Below are 18,820 nucleotides of genomic sequence, written 5' to 3'. Positions count from 1 at the left end.
CGGCGGTCAAAGTAGAAAGAGAAAAGAAAAGAGATGGACAAGAGGAGGTGGAGAGACGAAAAAAGGAAAGGCGATGAAGATGCGTGAGTTACGGCTGTTCGTGTGGATTTTTGAGGAAGCCTAAAGTATCCTTTTCCCTTTTTTCTCTGGGGAAAACTCAGTCAGCAGCACCGGATGCGCACAGCACGCGTAAATGAAGCAGAGCACGTTCTTTTGTTTTCAAAGCTTTATGCAGAGAGTAAAAAAAAAAGGCGTAGCGCCGTCATCGCCTTTACGTCGTCTGTCGTGCTGCTGCTTCGGTCGTTGCTTTCGCAGACGGTACACTCGTCGAGGAAAAGGCACGCGGCCACGATGGAGTCGAAGAAGAGCGTGTGAGGAAGCGAAAAGGTCAGCGATCCTCAGAGAAAAGAAAAGAAGAAGGATGAAGGAAATCTACAATCTCTCACGCGCGCGCGAGCTCAGCACCTAAATGAAATCACGGCTGATAAAGAAACATAATAAATAAGTCAATGAAAACTCCGAAGAGGGAAAAAATCGCAAACGCGCGAAGAGCTCGGCCAGAAAACAAAACATACTTAACAAACAAAAAGAGCTGGCCGCAACGCACGCGAGCAAATGGATGAGCGCCACGCTTCGCACTTTCTTTCGTTACCACTCTGCTGATGCGCAATTCACTGCGCGCCTCGCATGCGATGTTCGTCAGTTTGCTTTCTTCATCCCACGCGTCGATCAGCAGAGGAGTGACACGGATCCACATAAAGGGCCAGATGCTTAAGAAAAGGAAAATCACGCAAACAGAGAAATAAGCAAAAGCAGCCAAAAGCGCGACGAAGAGTTTCGCACCGCAAATCTGCACCACAGAAGTCACCCCTCAGAAGAACGTAAGAGAGAGAATACGCACATACACACACACACACACACACACAACTTGTACTTGCGTGAATGCGCGGGCCTTCTTCTCTCTTTCTACCTTGTACTTTGTCCGTCATTGTCACACGAGTGAGGATTAAAACAACACAAAAAAAAATGCATGTGGCAAAGAAGCCAAACTCTCCACTCTCGACCACAGCCAAGCGTCACATGCGTAAGCACAAAAAAGAATAAGAGAAGACGTGAAGCGAGCGAAAATAAATCGCAGTGGAGTCCAAATTGAGGTGGAAGGGAGAAATGATAGAGCGGGGAATCAACAAGGAAGAACGCGCCGAGGAACGGACAACGCGCTTTTTGGCCCCTCCCCCTCGTCCTCCCGTCCGCCATTACAACGTACGAGCCCGCGAAAGCTTCGGATAAGTAGCGGCCAACCGCAGCAACAGCACCGACAGATGAATAAAAACAAATTATCATAAAAGCACCGCCGTTGACAAGGAAAAACAACACAAGAGTGAAGAGGCAGCTCGTAAAACATGAAAAAAGGGAGGGCGTCAATGATATTACTTACGCATCTTCGTACCTGCGTCCCCACCACCGCTCTATCGCTCCTCGCCTCCGCTTGCCGCGTACACCACCAGTGACAGTGCGTTACGCAGCACAAAGCGGCGCACGATCACGGCGCCGAGGCACCCCACCAGGAAGCACCAATCATTGAGGCGCTGATAATAATAGTACGGCAACGTCCCCAGCACCTGCAGCAGCACGTTCGCGCCTCCGCGTGTGCTCTCCGTCGGCCCACCTATCTCCTTTGTCTGCCACGGGCTCGAGCCAGGGAGGGAGGAGCGCAGCAGCACCAGCTGTCCCACAAAGTACACTCCGATCAACATCGACAGCCCCACCGCGACCGTCTCCGGCCGACTGATTGCGGAGCCGCTGAAGGACATCGTCACGTGGAACAGCGCGAGCAGCGCGCCGCGAATGGAGCTGATCACCATCCACGCATTGACGAGCAGCGCGAGGGCTAAGATGACGTGTGTGCTGACCTCCACCGCCGTGACGGAGAACGACGGGCTCGACAGATGATCGCGGCGGCGCAGGATGAACGCGTCCTCGAGCAGAGTCACGGCACGCGTGACGGGGTCCTGCGTTGACGCCTTGAACCACCACAGACTCGCCCCGGTGAGGGCGATCTTTACGGCGGAGTAGCAGGCCATCGCGACGCCGAGACCCGCGTACCACCGGCCCACCCACGTCCCGCCGCGCTGGGCATCCCGCAGCATCGCATCGACCTCATTCAGCTGCAGGTAGAGCGCAAGACCGAGAAAGCGCGCACCCTTCGCCTCCTCGCGTAGCTTCTTGATTCGTGTGACAGCGCGTTGGCGAGACATGGCCGGCGACATGGTCGAGCTGCCGCCAGCTGCGGGAGAGTCCAGAGCACGTCCTGCGATGCCGGTCGTGACGGCAGTGGCGGCGCTCGTCAGCGTACGTTGCAGCCAACCCACGGCGCCCGTCGAAGAGGTCGTGGCGGCAGCAGCAGCAGCGGCGGCGGTTGGAGTAGCGTCGAGAAGTTTGCCGGGGTTGGGCCTGTGTTGTGTTGGGGGAGGGGGGTACCGTGCCGCCGAAGAAGGGGCACCGACAAATTGATGCTGCTCCTGCTGATGATGATGTTGCGGAGTCGGCGGCGAAGGAAGCGCCAACGAAGAGTCGGATGCGCCATAGGTGTTGTACGGGTGTGTCCCTGCAATGGACGTTGCTGGCGGCACGTCCAAGGACGCGGACGCTGCGCCGATAAATGCTGGCGAGACCCACTCCTCATGCAGCACGCCGTACTGCAAGGCGGCGATTTGCCGCTGCGCGTTGCCGCAGCTGCTCAGAACGTAGCACAGCTTCTTCGTGAAGCTGCGCTGCGCCTTCCGCAGCTCCTCCTCGCGACCGCGATAGCTGGTGTAAGGGGCGAGGAAGAGGCACGGAGAGGTGATGGCGGCGTAACCCGCCAGGAGGCCGATCAAGGCCACGCCGACCACCGCCACCCGCGACGTGACGACGCACACCACACCTGACAAGTCCAGCGGCGTCGCGGCAGCTTGGGGGGTCGCAAAGCCAAACAGCCAGTCCTCCTCTGCTGCCGCCGTTGCTGCGGCCTCGCGTGGGTTGGGTGGTTCAATGAAGTGCCCAGCGGTGCCGTCCGCTGCGGCTCCGTCGCTCTCCGCAGGTTTGCTGCGTTCGATTTCGTGAGGTACCCGTATCAGCGCGGTGCGGGTCTGTAGCTGCCGGTACACCGCCCTCCCCACATCCACCACGCGCTGACCTGCGTGTTGGATCCCCAGCTGCCCGGTACGCGACGCCCGGTAGCCGCCCCATAGCAGGAGAAGAACCACGACGAAGAGGAGCGCAGTGCGTACGCCGCACCCGCACCGCCAGCCGCGGAGCCGACTCGTCCGGCCCGCATCGGACGAAAAGCCGCTGCTGCCACGTTCTTTTTCACTTGCCATGGACGACGAGCGCCGTGTCGGTCGTCGCTGCCGCGAGCGCCCCGCGGGTGCCCCCGCACCGCCGCCGCCACCGCGGCGGAACACACCGCGCACGAAGGAGAGCGCTACCACGCCGGGGCAGACAAGCAGAACCGTGGCGAGGAGGCAGAGAAGCACGAAGGTGAACTCTCCCGCCTCGACCTCGACGACGCCGCGGAGGCGCTGCAGGAGTGGCGGCACGCTACCCAGCGGCATAACGGCGGCGGAAGAGGCGGCAAAGAAGGAGGCGTGCGCCATGTCCGCCAAGACCGCACCGAAGAGCGAAAGAGAGAGGGCGAAGGTGCTCGCGAAGCACCAACGCACGACGCTGCCGTCCCCTACCGGCTGCACCACCACCAGGCGCATGAGCAGCTGGCCGACGTGGTAGAACACGGCGTAGTTCGCTAAGAGAAACAAGAGACCCATGGCGCTATCATGCACACCATACAATAGAGGCGTAGTTAACTATATAATCTCGGGGGAGGTGACGAAGTGAAACGAATGAGTCCCGTGCTCACGACACGAGAGCGAGGAAACACACGCACCAACTAAAAGAGAGAGAGAGCGCGTTCCAATGAATAAGCCTACGGAAAAAAGAAAAACCCCACGCGGCACGGAGCCACCACCAGCTCATTCACCGCCTTTAAAGGGGAAAGGAAAAGATAATAATAATAATAAAACGGTAAGATAGAGGAGGTCGGTGAGAGTGATGCGTGAAGTCACCAAAAGGTGCTGCCGTTAGGCGGAGAAATAGGGAGAGGTCTTTGCCCTCTGCCCTTCCCTTTAAACGTCGAGCGTTATTTCAACTAGGAGGACCTCAATTCGCGGCTTTTCTCTTTCTTTCCTTTCCCAGCCGCCGTGCGTGTTGGGGAATGGCATCCACAATGAAGAAAAGGAAAAAGATAAAGGAACGAATGAGAGGGGGAGACGTTTGTGCTTGACGAAGAGGGGCGGCACGGAAAAGAGAAGGCAGCGGGTTAACGCTGTCGGGCAGCTTACACGCGGCACGCAGACGCTGCATAGCGTCGATGACTATCGAAAGCGTAATAATTGTATAGTGTGTTTTCCTTGCTTACTATATAAATCGATCCCAATGCATCTTCGAGCATGGATCGGGTCTCGGCGGACACATCTGCGCCACGGAAGGGAACAGAGGAAACGCCGTCTCTTCCTCGCCTCCGTCGTTTCTCATGCGTGTCTGGCATGATCACACGACATCACGCTTCTTCATGTACGTGCGACTTCTAACTTCTCCTTATCTTCTGTAAGCTCCTTTCAGCTTCTCCTCTGTGACAACAAGAGAAAAAAATAAACAGAGCTCTCTCAGCTTGATACAAGGAAAGGAAAAAGAGGAGAGGGCAAAGCGAGCGCACGACGCGGCAGGCGCGGCGTGAATGGTCCCTCGCCACGTCGTCAACAATTTCGATAGCGGGCCATCACGGCCTCTAGCTCCCCTTCATCGTTTGGCTCTAGCACATCTGCCGCGGCGGATGGAGGGACAGCCTGTGCGGGACGCTGCGCCGCAGGTTCGCTTCCTCGCGCCGCACGAGCGCCAAATGTATCTTTCAGGGAAAGAACAGAGCCCGCCGCTGCTGCCTTTCACACCTCGACGCCACCTTCACTTGCTGACGCTGCATCACGATGAAGACCCTGGCGATCTGCTCCGGATGCCTGCCGCGCTGTTCCGCCGTCGGCATCTGAGCTCGTCGCATGGCTGTCCACTGCTGATGCCGTTGTGGCTGACGTTGGCGATGCTGCTGCATCGCATGGCGTCCTTGGCGGGACTTCGTCTTCGCCAAGCTCGGTAGCGAGGGCGACTTCATCGGGGGTCCTACCGTTCGTTTGTGCTGGGCAGGCACTCTCTCGCTGCCACAACGGCATGAAAAACGGAGAGGCGGTGTCCTCAGCGCTAAGGTTCCTCTGGATGGATCCATGCTGCGTCTCTGTTTTACAAATCTTCGCATCAGTACCACCACCCATCCCGCCTTCCTCTCTGCCGTCTTCCTCCGCTAGTCCCGTTGCGTCACCTTCGTTGTTGACGGACTCCGACCTCCCTGCCACGGTCGTTGAGCGATGCCCGGGTACGTTCACGGTGTAATACGCACGGCTACGCTCCTCGCGCGCGAGGGCCGCCTCCACACCGAACGCCAGACCGACAGTGGCGAAGAGGCAGGCCAAGGCACTCGCCACCAAGTAAAAAGCGAACGTCACCGCCGCCGCCACCACCAAAACGCACAGCACGTGCGAGAGCACCGGCGGGTCTGGCGCGGCAAACAGCAGCGCATCCGCCGCGACGGGCAAGACGGCGTAGCGAAGCTCCATCGCAGCGCCGTGCAGCACACGTCGGTCGCTCTCCATGACGTCGCGGCCGTTGATCGTTGCAGGAACGGAGCTCCGAGGAAGACACTGTCGGACCCGAGCGCGCAGCCACGCTCGGCCGTAGTACAGCTGATACAGCAGCTCGTAGTACCCGTGGAAAGGATGCAAAACGCAGTACCGTAGCACGCGACTGTTCGACTCCACCAGCGGCCAGTCGAAGGGCTGCCGCTTGTCCAGGGCAAGCAGCTCATTCGCGGAGCGCAGCGTCAGCCCCCACACACGCCACGTCCGCGAAGACCACGACGCACCATCATCGCGGCCGTCTTCTGCGTGCACGTCGCCGCACTCTTCCCCCTCCACGCGAGGCAGCGAGACACTCGGGAAGGTAAGATACGTGTTCGGAAACACCTCCGTCAGCAGCAGCCGATAATCCGCGTCTTGTGGGCGCAAAAAACTCTGGAGCGGGTGCACCACGCAGCCGTGCTCCATGTGAGCTGCTGTCAGGCGATGCAGCGGCATCCACCGCACACTCGCCACCTCGTGCGTGGCGATGTGCACCGTCGGGGTCATCGCCCCTACATGGAGGAACACAAAGCGTGCCTGCACCACACCGGCGCTACGCACCACACGGCTGTACAGGGCGTAGTCGGGCAGTCGGCCAAGGCACAGAAACTCTTCCGTGTACTGCAGCGGCAGCCCGAGTTCGTCGTGGGTCGCGCGGCAGACCGTCTGGAAGTCGTCGGCATCGTCGGGGTCGCGGCGGCCGCCCGGGAAGGCCACCCGCCCACTCCACCGACTCGCCTCCACGTCCGCCCGCTTCAGGAAGAGGAGTTGCAGGGTGGAGGGCGCGTCGGGGTCGACGTAGCGGTGGTGGTCTTGCAGGTACCGAAGGAACTCCACCGGGTCAAGACGTGCGTTTCCTCCGCTATTTGTAGCTGTCGTGGATGCCAAGGACGATGCGGACCAGTCCCCATGCGAGCCCTCCTTGCGGGTCTGCCGTCGCGACGCGGCGCGGAAGGAAGAAACCGCCGCGCGCAAAGTGTGCTGCGTCGCCTCGTCGAAGCGCAGGACGAGTGCGGCGGCAGAGCGACGGGTTCCCGGGCAGTACGCATGTAGACGCCGCTCGCTGAGGCAACCCACCACGTTGGCGAGGAACTTCACGTCAACGCCTGGAAGCCCGGGCGGCATGTGTGTCAGGAGAAGGATGTTCTCCGTGTGCTGCTGTTGCTCTTCTTCACAGTTCTGCTCTCTGGCGACATAGATAAATATGCTTACCTGTCACGTCTCCGTTAGGCGCGCGTATGCACAAAGAATACAAGAGGGAAAAAAGGCCTTCGAACGGGCATGTTGCGTCCGGTGGGGCAGCACCAATAATAATAATAATCAACCGCTGTGTGCGCGTCGCCGCTGACTTGGTGAGGTGTGATGGCTTTAATGCCGCTCCGTCGTGTCGGGGTACGCAACAACACACACGTGGACGTTAAATGTACTGTCGTGATAAAGGCATGGAGTACATAGAAGACAGAGGGGGGTTAGAAGGAGGGGCTTCTTAAAAAGGGGTCCTTCACACAGCAGCATCTCGGAATGAAAGGCGTGAGTTCAGCTCAAAGAAAAAGGAGTTGCCTGCGGCTGCTAACGTCTGAAATCCAACTTTTCAGTCGTACACCAGCAACTCTTCACGCGTCTCTACTCCGTTGATCACTCACAGTCGATGTCGCGTTGCCGCAGGTGTCACGACGACAGCGCGTGCATCCCCCAGCAGACGATACTCAGCTGCTGAATGAAAAGCAATGAAAGCGACTCCTACCACGCGTGTGCAGCACACGTATAAACCATCGCGGTCTGGTGGTGGGAGGGAGGGGGGGGGTGCGGTGTACGCATGGGTGAATGGAAGAAAAGAAGAAGATCGGGGCGGAGAGAGAAGGCGCTGGGCGAAGGGGAGCCTACACGGACCACACATCACCCGTGCGCTCCTTCACACGCCGCTGAGGTTTTTTCTTTCATTCTTTCCCTCGGTTCTTTCAGTTTTCGTTTTCCCCTGAGTCACAGTATCGTCCTTTTATTCTTCATGTTTGCCGGTTTCGTCCATTAGCACAGCCACTATTACAAACACGCACCGTCCACTCTGCAGTTCAGATCACGCGTACAATACATACCTTCTTTCTCTGTCACTTTTCTTTGAAGTATTATATATATATATATAGATAGATAGATAGATAGATAGATAGATAGATAGATATATAGATATAGATGCTCCCGCGTGAAGTCGGGCCTTTTCCTTTTGTCCCTTTTTATTGTCCGTTGTGCCGCGCGCAGATCGACGACGAGAGACGCTCCCTCCCTTTCTTGCATTCAACAAGCACGCTGCAGTTCTGTCTTCCTTCAAGGAGGGAGAGGGTACATCGCCTCGGCGGCTTCGAAACAAGAAAGAGGGGCGTCTGTGGAGCAAACATACGGAGTACGCAAAGATAATACTTTAGAAAAAAAAAGAAACAGTAGCAAACTACAAGAAGACAGTCTAACCTTTAAAGAAGAAAGATCGAAACACAATGTTATACGCGTGTATAGCGCTTACCCGCGACAGGTTTTAAGAGGGTTTTTCTTTCCTCATTCCTTACAGAGAGAGAGAGAGTTCAACGCGTTCATCCGACTACCCCGTCTTCCCAAGTCCTCTCCCGTGATACCAGGCCGTGCTCGCCTTCCCTGACGTGGCTGGATGGGTGGTACACACGCGTCGAACCACGTGCCTGAGCCACACTCACCAATATATTCTCGCTTCATCATGCACCTCATCACAACGACGAGAAGCGTCTCTGTTCTTTTCTTTTAATAACCAATAGAGGGCCGCGAAGGAGTAGAAGGAGGGCCTTTGCAGGCCGTGCATCGACTGCTTATTACCGAGACATATTATTCCATCCTTTACACCTCGTCCGCCGATGCGGCGAGTTGAACTTCAAAACACACATTCGTCCGGAAGAAGACAAGGAGAAGAGAATGCGTTCTTCGGCTTTCTTCTCTTTTCAAGCTATCCGCAACCAACAAAAGCGACACACACACACACACACACAGGCTCAAAGGGGGAGTGCAGACGAACAGCAGAAGAACGATGCTCACAGACACTGGCCAGACGTTGCCGTGACCTCCACACCTTTCCGTCACCTTCTTCGTGTGCTTCGCTGTGCGCTCGTCCTCATGAAGCGCAGTCCGAGAATGAAGGCAGTCGTTCCACACTAACGGGGCAACGAGAAAGAAAAGAGAATCTTTCAGAAAAATGCGAAAGGAAATAAACGGAAGCATCCACGCATGTATTATGTTAATTAATCAAACTTGGTTCGATGCTTGCTGCTTTAGTAGGGGTTGAAGCCCTCGTGAGGAGGACCCGGCGGCGCACCAGCATCGGCACCTGCATAACCCCCGCCGCGGCTGAAGTACGGGCTGCCACCACGGCCACCATAACCACGACCGCCACGTCCACCGTAGCCACGCCCGCCACGAAAGCCGCGACCACCACCACCGCGACCGCCGCGGAAGTTGTCGTTGCGGGCGTACTGGCTGACGGCGTACAGCTCGGGTGGCACCACCTGACCAGCGCGGAGGAGCAGGTCAATGAGATCGCGCAGTGTCTTCGCGTTGTCCGCGGAGGAGACGAATGAGTAGGAGTCGCCGGACTTGCCAGCACGTCCCGTACGACCTGTATTGAGAGAACAGGAGTTGTCATATATTATTATTATTGTTATTTCACAGTGCAGTTAAACCAGAGCATACACACGCGCGCAGAGAGGCCGAGAGATCGGCAATCAACGCGTGAATGCGTGTCGTGTGTGTCCGCGTGTGGTGGACGAGAACGAAAAAGGAGAAGAGCAAGAGGAGAGGAGGCAGCAGCGCAACGGCACGACCACCACAAACAACCAGAGAAAGGGGAGAGGATGAGCGTTGGCGTGCGAGTGAGAGCAACACACGCACACGCACACGCACAGAGAGACAAAGAGAGAGAGGTCGAGACGCACATACACACACATACACATTCGTACATGCGTATACACGGCACATTGTTCGATGCGCACCGGTGCGGAGCAGAGCGAGACGGCAGCGGAAATGCAAGTTTCCCGGTGTGAAACCAGAAAAGGAAAAAAAGAGAGAAGAGGGGAAGCAGAGGAGAGAACAACAAAGACTCATTAGATCGAGCAAGCATCAACACACATGCGCGTTGCGTCGGTTGATGGATGCGAACGAATGAGAGAGAGCGGCATCATGTTGTTGTTGTTGGCGAATAACGCAAATCAGCAACAAATGGTGTACACGGGAGAGAAGGAAATTTAAAAAGAAGTATTCAATGCGGCACACGACAGGCAGCGAATACGAACCAAAGCGAGACGGAGAGAGGAGGAAGAGGAGGAACGAAAAAGTGAAGGTGGTGTTTTGGGGGGAGAGTTGGAGAAGGTGATCGTGTGGAAAACCTCGTTAAGTTAAAATTAGCATTAAAAAAAGGGGGAAAAAACAAAAAGAACGCACAGTGTTGTTGATGCTGAACTGGTAATGATGAAGATGTTTCAAAAGAAAAAATGGATTCTCTAGCTCGCCCCAGCAGGAGGAGACTGAATTTATATCTCTAGGAAAGTAAGGAGTTGGTTTGCTTGTGGTGAGTGTGTCGCTGTCCGTTCTTGTCGCCCGGTGCGCCTCTTTCTGGTGTGGCGTGCGTAGGTTCGACGACTTCGCCGCTGATGCACGCCTGCTTTTTCGCCAGCTTCATGTGGCGTTGTTTTCGGAGGCGTGCAATTGCAGCAGTAAAGAAAATGCAGCGGCGTGCCTGCACGGAACGCGCAGGTGAAGGCACCAAACGTCTGCGTCTGCATGTGCGTGTACATGTGTGCGTGTGTATGTGTTTGTGTCTCTCTCATCCTCTCTTTGTTTCTTTCCAAAGGCGCGTGTGTCAGCTCGTGAGTGGAGGTGCTCATCTGGTAAGTACGATAGGCGCGTGTGCGTGCATGTCGCCCTATGCGTACGGGTACGTGTGTGTGCCTCTCACTCTCCTCCTCCTCTCACACGCACCCATGCGCATTGTTGTACCCGCCTATACAGTGCCGTTGCCTGCGCTCCACCGCTTCGCCTTTCCTTCCTCTCTCCATACGGTGGGCCACATTGCCGCTTGTGCCTCCTTCGACACGACCACGAAAAGGAAGAAAAGAGGAGCTTCCTTCGTGTGCGGTGGCACGGCATGGAGAGAACAAAAAAAAAACAGCGCAGGCACCAACACGAAAGGCCGAGATGCAGCTTCGATGCGTACGTCGCAAAAACCAGAAGGATTGAAAACCAATACCGGCACGTTCTCCAGTTTCCGTTAGAGCACACCGAAGCACGCAAGCTGATCGAGGAAGAAAGTTTAACCGGCAGACACAAGTGAAGGGCAGAAAAGGCTACCCAAAAAGAGGCGGCGGTGCTCCAGACGGTGTATGCGGACGTCGGGAGGCGGGGGGGAGAGAGACATAATTCCTTTCGCCAGATATCTGCTCTCGAGAGAAACAGAGAGACTCTTCTCTTTTCGTCTTTCCGCCTCCACATCGCAGCGACAGGGCGGTGAAACACAGCGCAGCGGCGTGCATCCTTCCGTTGCCCACACAGCAGGAGCAAGAAAAGAAAGGGAGGGCGAAGAGGCGGAGGGGCGGAGGCTGAAGAAGAACAAAGGTGAAACGGAAGAGCGATCAGAAAAGGTAACAGCGGCTTTCCTCGACTCCTCGCAGAGCGAAGTCCCCGACGTGCTCTCCTTGTCACCGCTGTTCGCGTCTGCTTTGTTTTCCTCCCTAGCATCAGCCAGTGCATTTCGTACGCCTTTTCCTCTACTCCTTTGCCCACCGCCCACCCATCACCCACCCCTCCGGGGCTTCACCGATTCTGGTCGCCGTACGATGTCAATGGGATGAGAGCGTGTCTCCAGCACGTGCAGCAGCGGTCCTTCCAGAAGTGTGAAGATGTGGGAAGGAGCACGTCCATGTGGCACACACACACACACACACACACACATACGAGAGAACAAAAACAAGCAAACAACCACAATACAGGTTGGAGTGAGAGATACTCTAACTCTTCCTTTTCACCTCCTTCAATGAAAATGAAAAGCTGCATAGATAACTTACGCGCCCAGGTCAGCTCGTCTCAGTAGCGACTCCATACGTGAGGACGCTCTTTGACGCGTCTGCGACCGCTGCCGCTTCACCCCTGAGGCAGAGACGCTCGTAGAGAAGACAAAGGGAAAGGACAGTGAAGACTCTTCACAGACAAGATATCGGGCAAAGTGCGCTCCACGAAGGGGGGTTGGAGACAACAAACACGCCTTCGAAGTAGACATTCCACGTCTTCACTTAGCACTAAGCGCAAGAGGGGAGGGGAGTTAACGTGGGGGGGAGAGAGAGGGGGGGTTAGTGGGGGGGGGGGGGTAGAAGGGTTACTTGAGAAACGATTCCGTAGTAAAAACAAAAAATTTCCAGCTACAACAACACGATACGCAACCAACACACACACACAGAGAGAGAGGGGGGAGAGACAAGCACAGACATGCAAACACGCATGGCTTATCATCAAAGGGGGGAGGGGGGATTAAGGGTTATTAAACTGCAAGTTGAAAAGCAAAGCATTTTTGTTCACCGCATCTTTTTCTTTTGTAGTAAAGAGAAAAAGATGAGAAGAGGCAGAAAAATGTGAGCCGTGTTTTTTCCCGCTGCCTTTCTTTCCCCCGCTGTTGATCTCAGCTTCGCTCGAACCTCCGTTTGTCCTTGCCTTTCTCTTCTCTCTCTCTCCGCACGCCCCGTCATCTCTTGCCAGTCCCCTCCCCCCTTCCTCCTCTTTCGCGGTGGCGTCGATCGCCGTCCGTCCACGACAACGCCAAAACGCGTACAAGGAGAGTAACAGCACACGGCTGAAGGAAAGGGGGGGGGAGGAGGAGGGGCGGAGCACAGGAGGGGAGAAATTGGCCGGAAAAGACAAAAACGGTAGTACAAAGAAGAAAAGCAGCGGAGGAAAAAAGAAGAGCAGCGGAAGGGAGGAGGCTCGATGGAAACCAGTTCAACATACCAATACGGTGCACGTAATCTTCAATATTAAGGGGCATATCGTAGTTCACGACCACATCCAGGTCCTTGATGTCGAGACCACGAGCAGCCACATCGGTCGCCACGAGAATGGCATGGTTATCTTTACGGAAGCGGTCTAAGACGTAGTCGCGGCTGGACTGCAACTTGTCGCCGTGAATCGCCAACACGGTCTGGCGCAGCGCGCGGCCAAGACGGTCCTGCAGGATGTCGGCGGACTTCTTTGTCTTCACAAAAATCAGCACCCGCTGCGGTCCCACCTGGCGCAGAATCTCCTCCAACTTTTCCTCCTTGTGGTAGCCCTCGACGACCAGGACGTGCTGGTGGACATCCGCGTTCGCCACGAGCTCCTCGGAGCCGATATGCACGCGGACGAAATCCTTCTGGAAGCTCGCTGCCAGATTCCGAATCTCGCGCGGCCACGTCGCCGAGAACATGAGCGTCTGCCGGTCGGTGCGGATCTGCGAGCAAATCTTGCGGATTTGGTCCTCGAAGCCCATGTCCAGCATGCGGTCCGCCTCATCCAGCACCAGGTAGGTGACACGCAGAAGGTTCGTGCAGTTCGTCTCCAGCAGGTCGATCAGACGGCCGGGGGTGGCGATCACGACGTGCACGCCGGCACGCAAGGCTCGCTGCTGCGGCCCCTTCATCGCCCCACCGTACACGCACGTCGTCAGGATGTTCGGCACACGGCTGAGGGCCTTGCGTGTTTCCGTTTCGATCTGCACCGCCAGCTCGCGGGTCGGGGCGAGGACGAGGGCAATGGGGCCATCGCCAGGCTGCAGCGGTGGCTGGGCCATGATGTGCAGCGCCGCGGGAATCATGAAGGCCATCGTCTTACCCGATCCCGTCTTCGCCACGCCGACGATATCGCGCGAGTTCAGCAGGATCGGCCACGCCACGGACTGAATGGCCGTCGGCGACACAAAGCCCGCATCGGCGAAGCCTTGATGGATCGCGTCCGGGGCCACCAAGTCGGAGAACTCCAGCATGGGCTGCGGCACGCGATCGCCGTAGATGGTGATGCTGTTCTCCCGCAGCCACTGCGCGATCTCCTCCTCGCTGCGCGGCTTCTGCGGCTTGTAGAAGTTCCACTGCGTCGCCACCTTCTGCACCGCCTCCCAGTCGACGCGGTGGAGATTGGCGCCGAGGCCGCCGTGGCCGTAGTGATCGTTGTACCCGCGGTCCCCGTAGCCACCGCGGCTGCCACCGCCGTAGCCGCCGCCACCACGACCGCGACCGCCGCCGTAGCCCCTGTCGTACCCCCCACGTCGGTATCCGCCACCGTAGTCAGACATTTTTGCTCTCCTCGACTTGCTTACGTGAAAGAGCGGGGATGTGGATTAAGAGAAACGAAAAGGTAGTCGGTGCGCGCAGCAAAGGGAAAAGAGAAATGAGAGGTACACTTGATCGAGTACTGAAGCACGTTTGTCGCAAACTCTGTCGATGCTCACGTTGCGGAGTGCAGCCGTGCAGGGGTCGTGAAAGCGAGAGAGGTGAGGCGGAAAAGGAATAGAAAGAGCAGAAGCGCAGAAGAAACCGACACCATGGAGGGAGAAGAACATCGCGCACGATGCGGCCGCAACACACACACAGAAGGAAAAGCAAAAGAAGCTGCGACGCTGGCTACCCTGCAGGCAGCACCGCTTCGTTTTCGAGGCACGAGTACCTCGTGGAGCACTCGCGTCTCGGCACGTGCATCATCAGTGTTGCGCACCGCCAGTTTCCTTTTCTTTTTTTCGTTTATTTGCTTGTTTGCTTCTTACAGGCGTCGCGCCTCCTCCACCATCAAATAATAGTAAAAGAAGGGACACAGCTCCGCGACCCAAACACAGGAGAAGTAAGCCGAGAAAGGCGCTACGCGCCGAGCCGCCCTCTGCTCCTCCACCTTCCGACACACAAACGCATGCACACATCGACACTCACACAACCAGAAACAAGAATATCAAAAAACAAAAGCAACGCGGGGACAGCAATGAGAGAGAAAGCCATGAAATTCAACGTACTTCTTCGGGTTGCTTCTCATCCGTTATGAAAGTGCGCCGACTCGCCAACGGACACACACAACGCACCAAGCCTCCCCCACACGCCTGCAAAGAATAGCGAGGGGGTGGAAACAATTATAAAGGAAGGAAGAGCAAATGGAGTTAAGGATTTCAGAACGGAGGGTGAAAAGGAAGAGCGGGAGAGGAAGGAAGGAAGCATCCGCAGTGTCACTCCCGCTGCCATCCGCCTTCGATTCCCCACAGGGCAACGTCGCATTGAAGCCGCACCATCCCTTCCCGTGTACGCCTACCAATCATCGTCGGAATCCTCATCATCCGAGTATTTATAAAACGCGTACGAGTCGTCACTGTCGAAACGGGTGAACGTGTTCCTACCGGCATCCCCTGCGGACACCACAGGCAGGCTGGCGTGTTCTGCCACTCGCGCCGCCGCCTCTGATTCGTCCCTCCGCGTTTCTGCGATGTACTTTGCGAGTCTCTGCGTCACGCCGTCCATGGGAAGCTGCGGCGCCGCCTCGCCCAGTGGGGTGGGGCCCCACAGGTGCGACTTCACAGAGAGCTGGCCACCGCACAGGTACTGATCTGGTGCTGTGCTATCGGTGGGGGGAAACGTCCACAAACTGAGCCTGTCGAACCGACTGGCGTACTTGCGGAGGGTCGGGAAAATCTTGCTGATGCCGATGATCGGGCCGGTCGCAGCAGGCGCTTGTATGTGGGACGGGCACGGCTGCTGCTGCTGCTGCTGAAGTGGCGGCGGCTGCGCGCCAGGCGGCACAGCAAGGAAGACGGCGGTGTTCGCAGCGGTCGATATGGCGACGGGCTGCGATGGCGGACGAACAGCGGCGACTGCGGAGGCGGGAGCCGCAGCAGCATTTGTGGAGATGGTAGCCAAGGGCGAGATCTGCGTCAACGTCTGCTGAGGAGAGGGCAGGGTGTTCGCCGAGGTGCTAAAGAGCGGCGGTGCGTTGAAGAGATTTGTGCTGGCGATCACCACGGCCGCCGTGGCAGGCGTGCCGGGGGCGGAGGAGAAGGCGGTCTTGGGCGTGGCCCCGGCCGTCGCCTCCTCGCGTGTCTCGCGCGGTGTTCGCCGCTCCGCAGACGACAACGACGGCGCAGGCGCAGGCGGCGGCAGCGCTTTGGCGTCTGCCTCGGTGGATGCCGTAGTCGGCGTTGTCACCGCAGCAGCAGCAGCATTGGCGTACTCCTTCGCCGACGTGGTCGCAGTCTCCGAGGAGTTCGTCGGAGCTGGAGCGGTGGTGGCCGCGGTGATGGCAATGGCGGTTGGGGTGGTGGACTGCATCGGAGGCGCCGTGGTGGTCGCTGCTGCTGCTGCCGCCGCCGCGGGCGGTTCCTGGGCTGCGGCGGGGGCACCCGATGCCTCGCCCCTGTTTGCGTTCGTCACCGTGTTCGTCGCTGTCGAGGTGGCGCCGGAGAGGCAGGTGGTGTTCGTGAAGTCCGGAGCGAGTGGTGCTGCCGCGGCCGCTGCGGCTGCCTCGCGCCGGGCCGCCTCCCGCTTCGCTGCCGCCTCCTCCTCATCGTCCAGCTTTCGGTGGCCGAACTTCGCGATGGCCTTCTCCAGCATCTCCTGATGCCGCTTGTCGCCCTTCGGGTAGGTGGAGAGCGCCTTGATCAGCATGGCCTGCAAGACGTGCTGATCTTCGCGGTCGACGAGCTGCCCGCCGAGGCTCAGCGCCGCGTTCATCAACTCCACCATGGTGTTCGCTAGGGTAGCGGTGATGTCGTCCTTGCCGTCCTTCTTCTTCGATTGCTTCTTGTTCCCTTTCTGATTCGCGCCCCCCTTATCTCCGCCACCGGCGCTGCCGCCGCCGGCTTTGGTTTGCGTCAAGTACGCGTAGGCGCCTAAGATGTACCCATCGACGGGCTTCTTCATCGTCTTGAGCAGCTGCACAAAAACATCCTGATCCCCGGCGAGCACGGCGGCGTAGGCGAGCAGCTGTCCCACCCTGCGCGCACACGTGCTAGGCGGGTACCGCATCATGTGCAGTGCACACTGCACCGTGTCTATAATGTGGGGGTTGTTGATCTGAAATGACAGCAGATCCGTGTCCTTTGCTTCATCCAGCTTTGCCGCGATGGGGCGACTCTGCTCCAGCACTTGCGTTACCTCATCAAACTGGCTCTGCGAGGGATGCACGAAGTCCCAGTGGCATCGCGGACCCTCGCACGGCCGATCGCGCTTGAAGTTAATCTTGCCCTTAATGAAGCTGCAGCACCACGTGTCGGGGTAGCCGTTGAGAGGGCAGTTCGACCCTCCTATGCAGGCACGATGGAGCTGGTGCTCGCAGGGGTGCCCGAAGCTAAACAGTTGCATCGACATGACTCACAAACAAACGAGGGGGGATAAATAAAGACTCCAAAGAGGGTCTCGCGTTTTTCGCTCTGACGCAAAAGGTGGGCGCAGAGAATAAGGCAAAACCGACGTGCAACTCCTCAGCAACAACGGCAGTAGCAGCAGAACCAGAAGTGTGCACAGCTGCAACGGCTACGGCGAAAGGCACAGCAGAGGGGGGGGGGAAGAATAAAGCAAGCTTCGTGCGGCACACGCGGACGCACAGGCACACAGGTGGAGGAGCAGCACGTTCGATGAAGCTGCCGCACACACACAAACTGTTGCGGTTCGAGTCGGGGTGAGACCAGAAAAGAAGGGAGGGAGGAGGGAGGAGAGTGTGCGTGTGTGGTGTGTGAGAATCCCAGAGAGGTGAGAAGGAGACGGAGTTGGGTCCATAAAACAGCACTTCGCGTTTCAACGGGCCAAGGGTGGGAGGGGGGAGGGGGATCGCGCGCGGGGGGGAACAGGAGGGAGCGGCGTGATTGACGCGCGCGTTGCCGTCCCCGGCCGTGAAACACAAAAAATACAAGCGTTCGCCCTTGAGGCGCCCATCGAGCGTTCATATCCGTTGCATTGAGCCTCGTTGTACCGTGAGTCGTCAATAGATACTAATAGTAATAATAAAGCCATGCAAAGCGCAGAAGAAATATACGTTGCCCCGGTGGAAACAGTGAAAGCGGCGAGACAACAACTACAAACAATAAAAGCAGTGGCGTGTTTTGGGGTTTTTTCAAGGGTCGTCATCGACCCTTAGTAGCACGGAGCCGCAGCCGTGCAAGAGACAACGCGTAACGTACGTAGGAGGGTATAAGTGCTATAAGGGAAACAAGAACGGAGAAGAGAAGAAGAGAAACGGAGAAGGAGTCAGCGGAGGAACAACAAAGAAAAATTGCTCTCTCGGGTGACAAAGAGAGCCCGTTGCTCGCCTGAACGCCCATGCGCGCCTCACACTACGTGAATGCGAAGCACCGCGGTGTCCAGTGGCCGCGTCTTTCGGAGCCTTCAAAAATCGTAGCACCGGCCGTTCACCTCCCAATCACCGTACCGGGTAGGGTCGGGCTGCGCGCTGCCGATCACACGGCCCGTTTCCTCGTCCACTACGTTGGTCGGGATCGCACCCGCCTGCTTGTTGAAGAGCGACTCCGCGGAACCGAGGGAGGTCGTAAACCGCTTGATGTCTTCCTCCGACATCTGCCGTGGCTTGAAGTGTTCATCGGGCTTCCCCAGCAGCGCCAGGCGGTGGGCAAGGTATTGCTTGTCCTTTATGGCAGATACGAAGACATTCCCCTCCATCCCGATCAGCAACGGTACGCACCGACGAAGCATCTTGCGGTACTATCTCGTCTTTCCCCTTCCTTAATTGATGTGAGGGAGTGCCGTGTGTGTACAGCAGCTCGTCAGCTCCTTTTCCCCGAGTCCTGTGCTAGTCGGATAACGCGAGAAAGAAAAAAAAAAGGGCGAGTGTGTTTGTATGTATGTGCCTACAGATCTGGCGGAACACGAGAGCGTGCATCCACGGCGGCAACAATTGAGAAACGTCTGCGATCCAGCTGTGAACTACACCGGCGAAAGTCAGCAGAGAGAAAACAAGATGGCGGAGGAAGATAGTGGGAAAGTACGAAGCAAAAAAAAAAAGCGGTTCGGGTTGGCGCACGAGACCGCACACAAACACACACACACACC

At 57.3% G+C, this 18,820-nt stretch overlaps 6 protein-coding genes across 7 annotated transcripts; all 6 read right to left on the bottom strand.

Annotated features, from left to right (window-relative positions):
* Positions 1-1,469: 1,469 nt before the first annotated feature.
* On the bottom strand, positions 1,470-4,226 carry ABB37_09340 (hypothetical protein; the record flags this gene model as incomplete). Its single annotated transcript, XM_015808749.1, has 1 exon — positions 1,470-4,226. Exon 1 carries the CDS (start codon positions 3,804-3,806, stop codon positions 1,470-1,472), a length of 2,337 nt encoding a protein of 778 aa, XP_015652800.1. The 5' UTR covers positions 3,807-4,226.
* Positions 4,227-4,979: 753 nt separating this feature from the next.
* On the bottom strand, positions 4,980-7,190 carry ABB37_09339 (hypothetical protein; the record flags this gene model as incomplete). The annotated part of the gene is made up of 1 exon (XM_015808748.1): positions 4,980-7,190. Exon 1 carries the CDS (start codon positions 6,885-6,887, stop codon positions 4,980-4,982), a length of 1,908 nt encoding a protein of 635 aa, XP_015652799.1. The 5' UTR covers positions 6,888-7,190.
* Positions 7,191-10,721: 3,531 nt separating this feature from the next.
* ABB37_09338 (hypothetical protein) lies at positions 10,722-11,516 on the bottom strand (the record flags this gene model as incomplete). Its single annotated transcript, XM_015808747.1, has 1 exon — positions 10,722-11,516. One exon carries the CDS (start codon positions 11,514-11,516, stop codon positions 10,722-10,724), a length of 795 nt encoding a protein of 264 aa, XP_015652798.1.
* A 985-nt stretch (positions 11,517-12,501) lies between these two features.
* ABB37_09337 (putative ATP-dependent DEAD/H RNA helicase) lies at positions 12,502-14,232 on the bottom strand (the record flags this gene model as incomplete). Of its 2 annotated transcripts, none has more annotated exons than XM_015808745.1 (1): positions 12,502-14,232. In XM_015808745.1, exon 1 carries the CDS (start codon positions 14,077-14,079, stop codon positions 12,502-12,504), a length of 1,578 nt encoding a protein of 525 aa, XP_015652796.1. In that variant the 5' UTR covers positions 14,080-14,232. The 2 variants fall into 2 exon arrangements, with proteins under 2 accessions (XP_015652796.1, XP_015652797.1); XM_015808746.1 differs by having other exon boundaries at positions 12,502-14,223.
* An 841-nt stretch (positions 14,233-15,073) lies between these two features.
* On the bottom strand, positions 15,074-17,417 carry ABB37_09336 (hypothetical protein; the record flags this gene model as incomplete). Its single annotated transcript, XM_015808744.1, has 1 exon — positions 15,074-17,417. The coding sequence occupies exon 1, from the start codon at positions 17,123-17,125 to the stop codon at positions 15,074-15,076; it is 2,052 nt and encodes a 683-aa protein (XP_015652795.1). The 5' UTR covers positions 17,126-17,417.
* A 722-nt stretch (positions 17,418-18,139) lies between these two features.
* Positions 18,140-18,696, bottom strand: ABB37_09335 (putative mitochondrial hypothetical protein; the record flags this gene model as incomplete). Its single annotated transcript, XM_015808743.1, has 1 exon — positions 18,140-18,696. The coding sequence occupies exon 1, from the start codon at positions 18,461-18,463 to the stop codon at positions 18,140-18,142; it is 324 nt and encodes a 107-aa protein (XP_015652794.1). The 5' UTR covers positions 18,464-18,696.
* Positions 18,697-18,820: the final 124 nt, after the last annotated feature.

This window comes from Leptomonas pyrrhocoris (assembly GCF_001293395.1).
Source record: "Leptomonas pyrrhocoris isolate H10 chromosome Unknown, whole genome shotgun sequence".
Lineage (NCBI taxonomy): Eukaryota > Euglenozoa > Kinetoplastea > Trypanosomatida > Trypanosomatidae > Leptomonas > Leptomonas pyrrhocoris.
The sequence above is the reverse complement of the archived record's forward strand: the minus strand, read 5'-3'. Positions and strand labels throughout refer to the sequence as shown.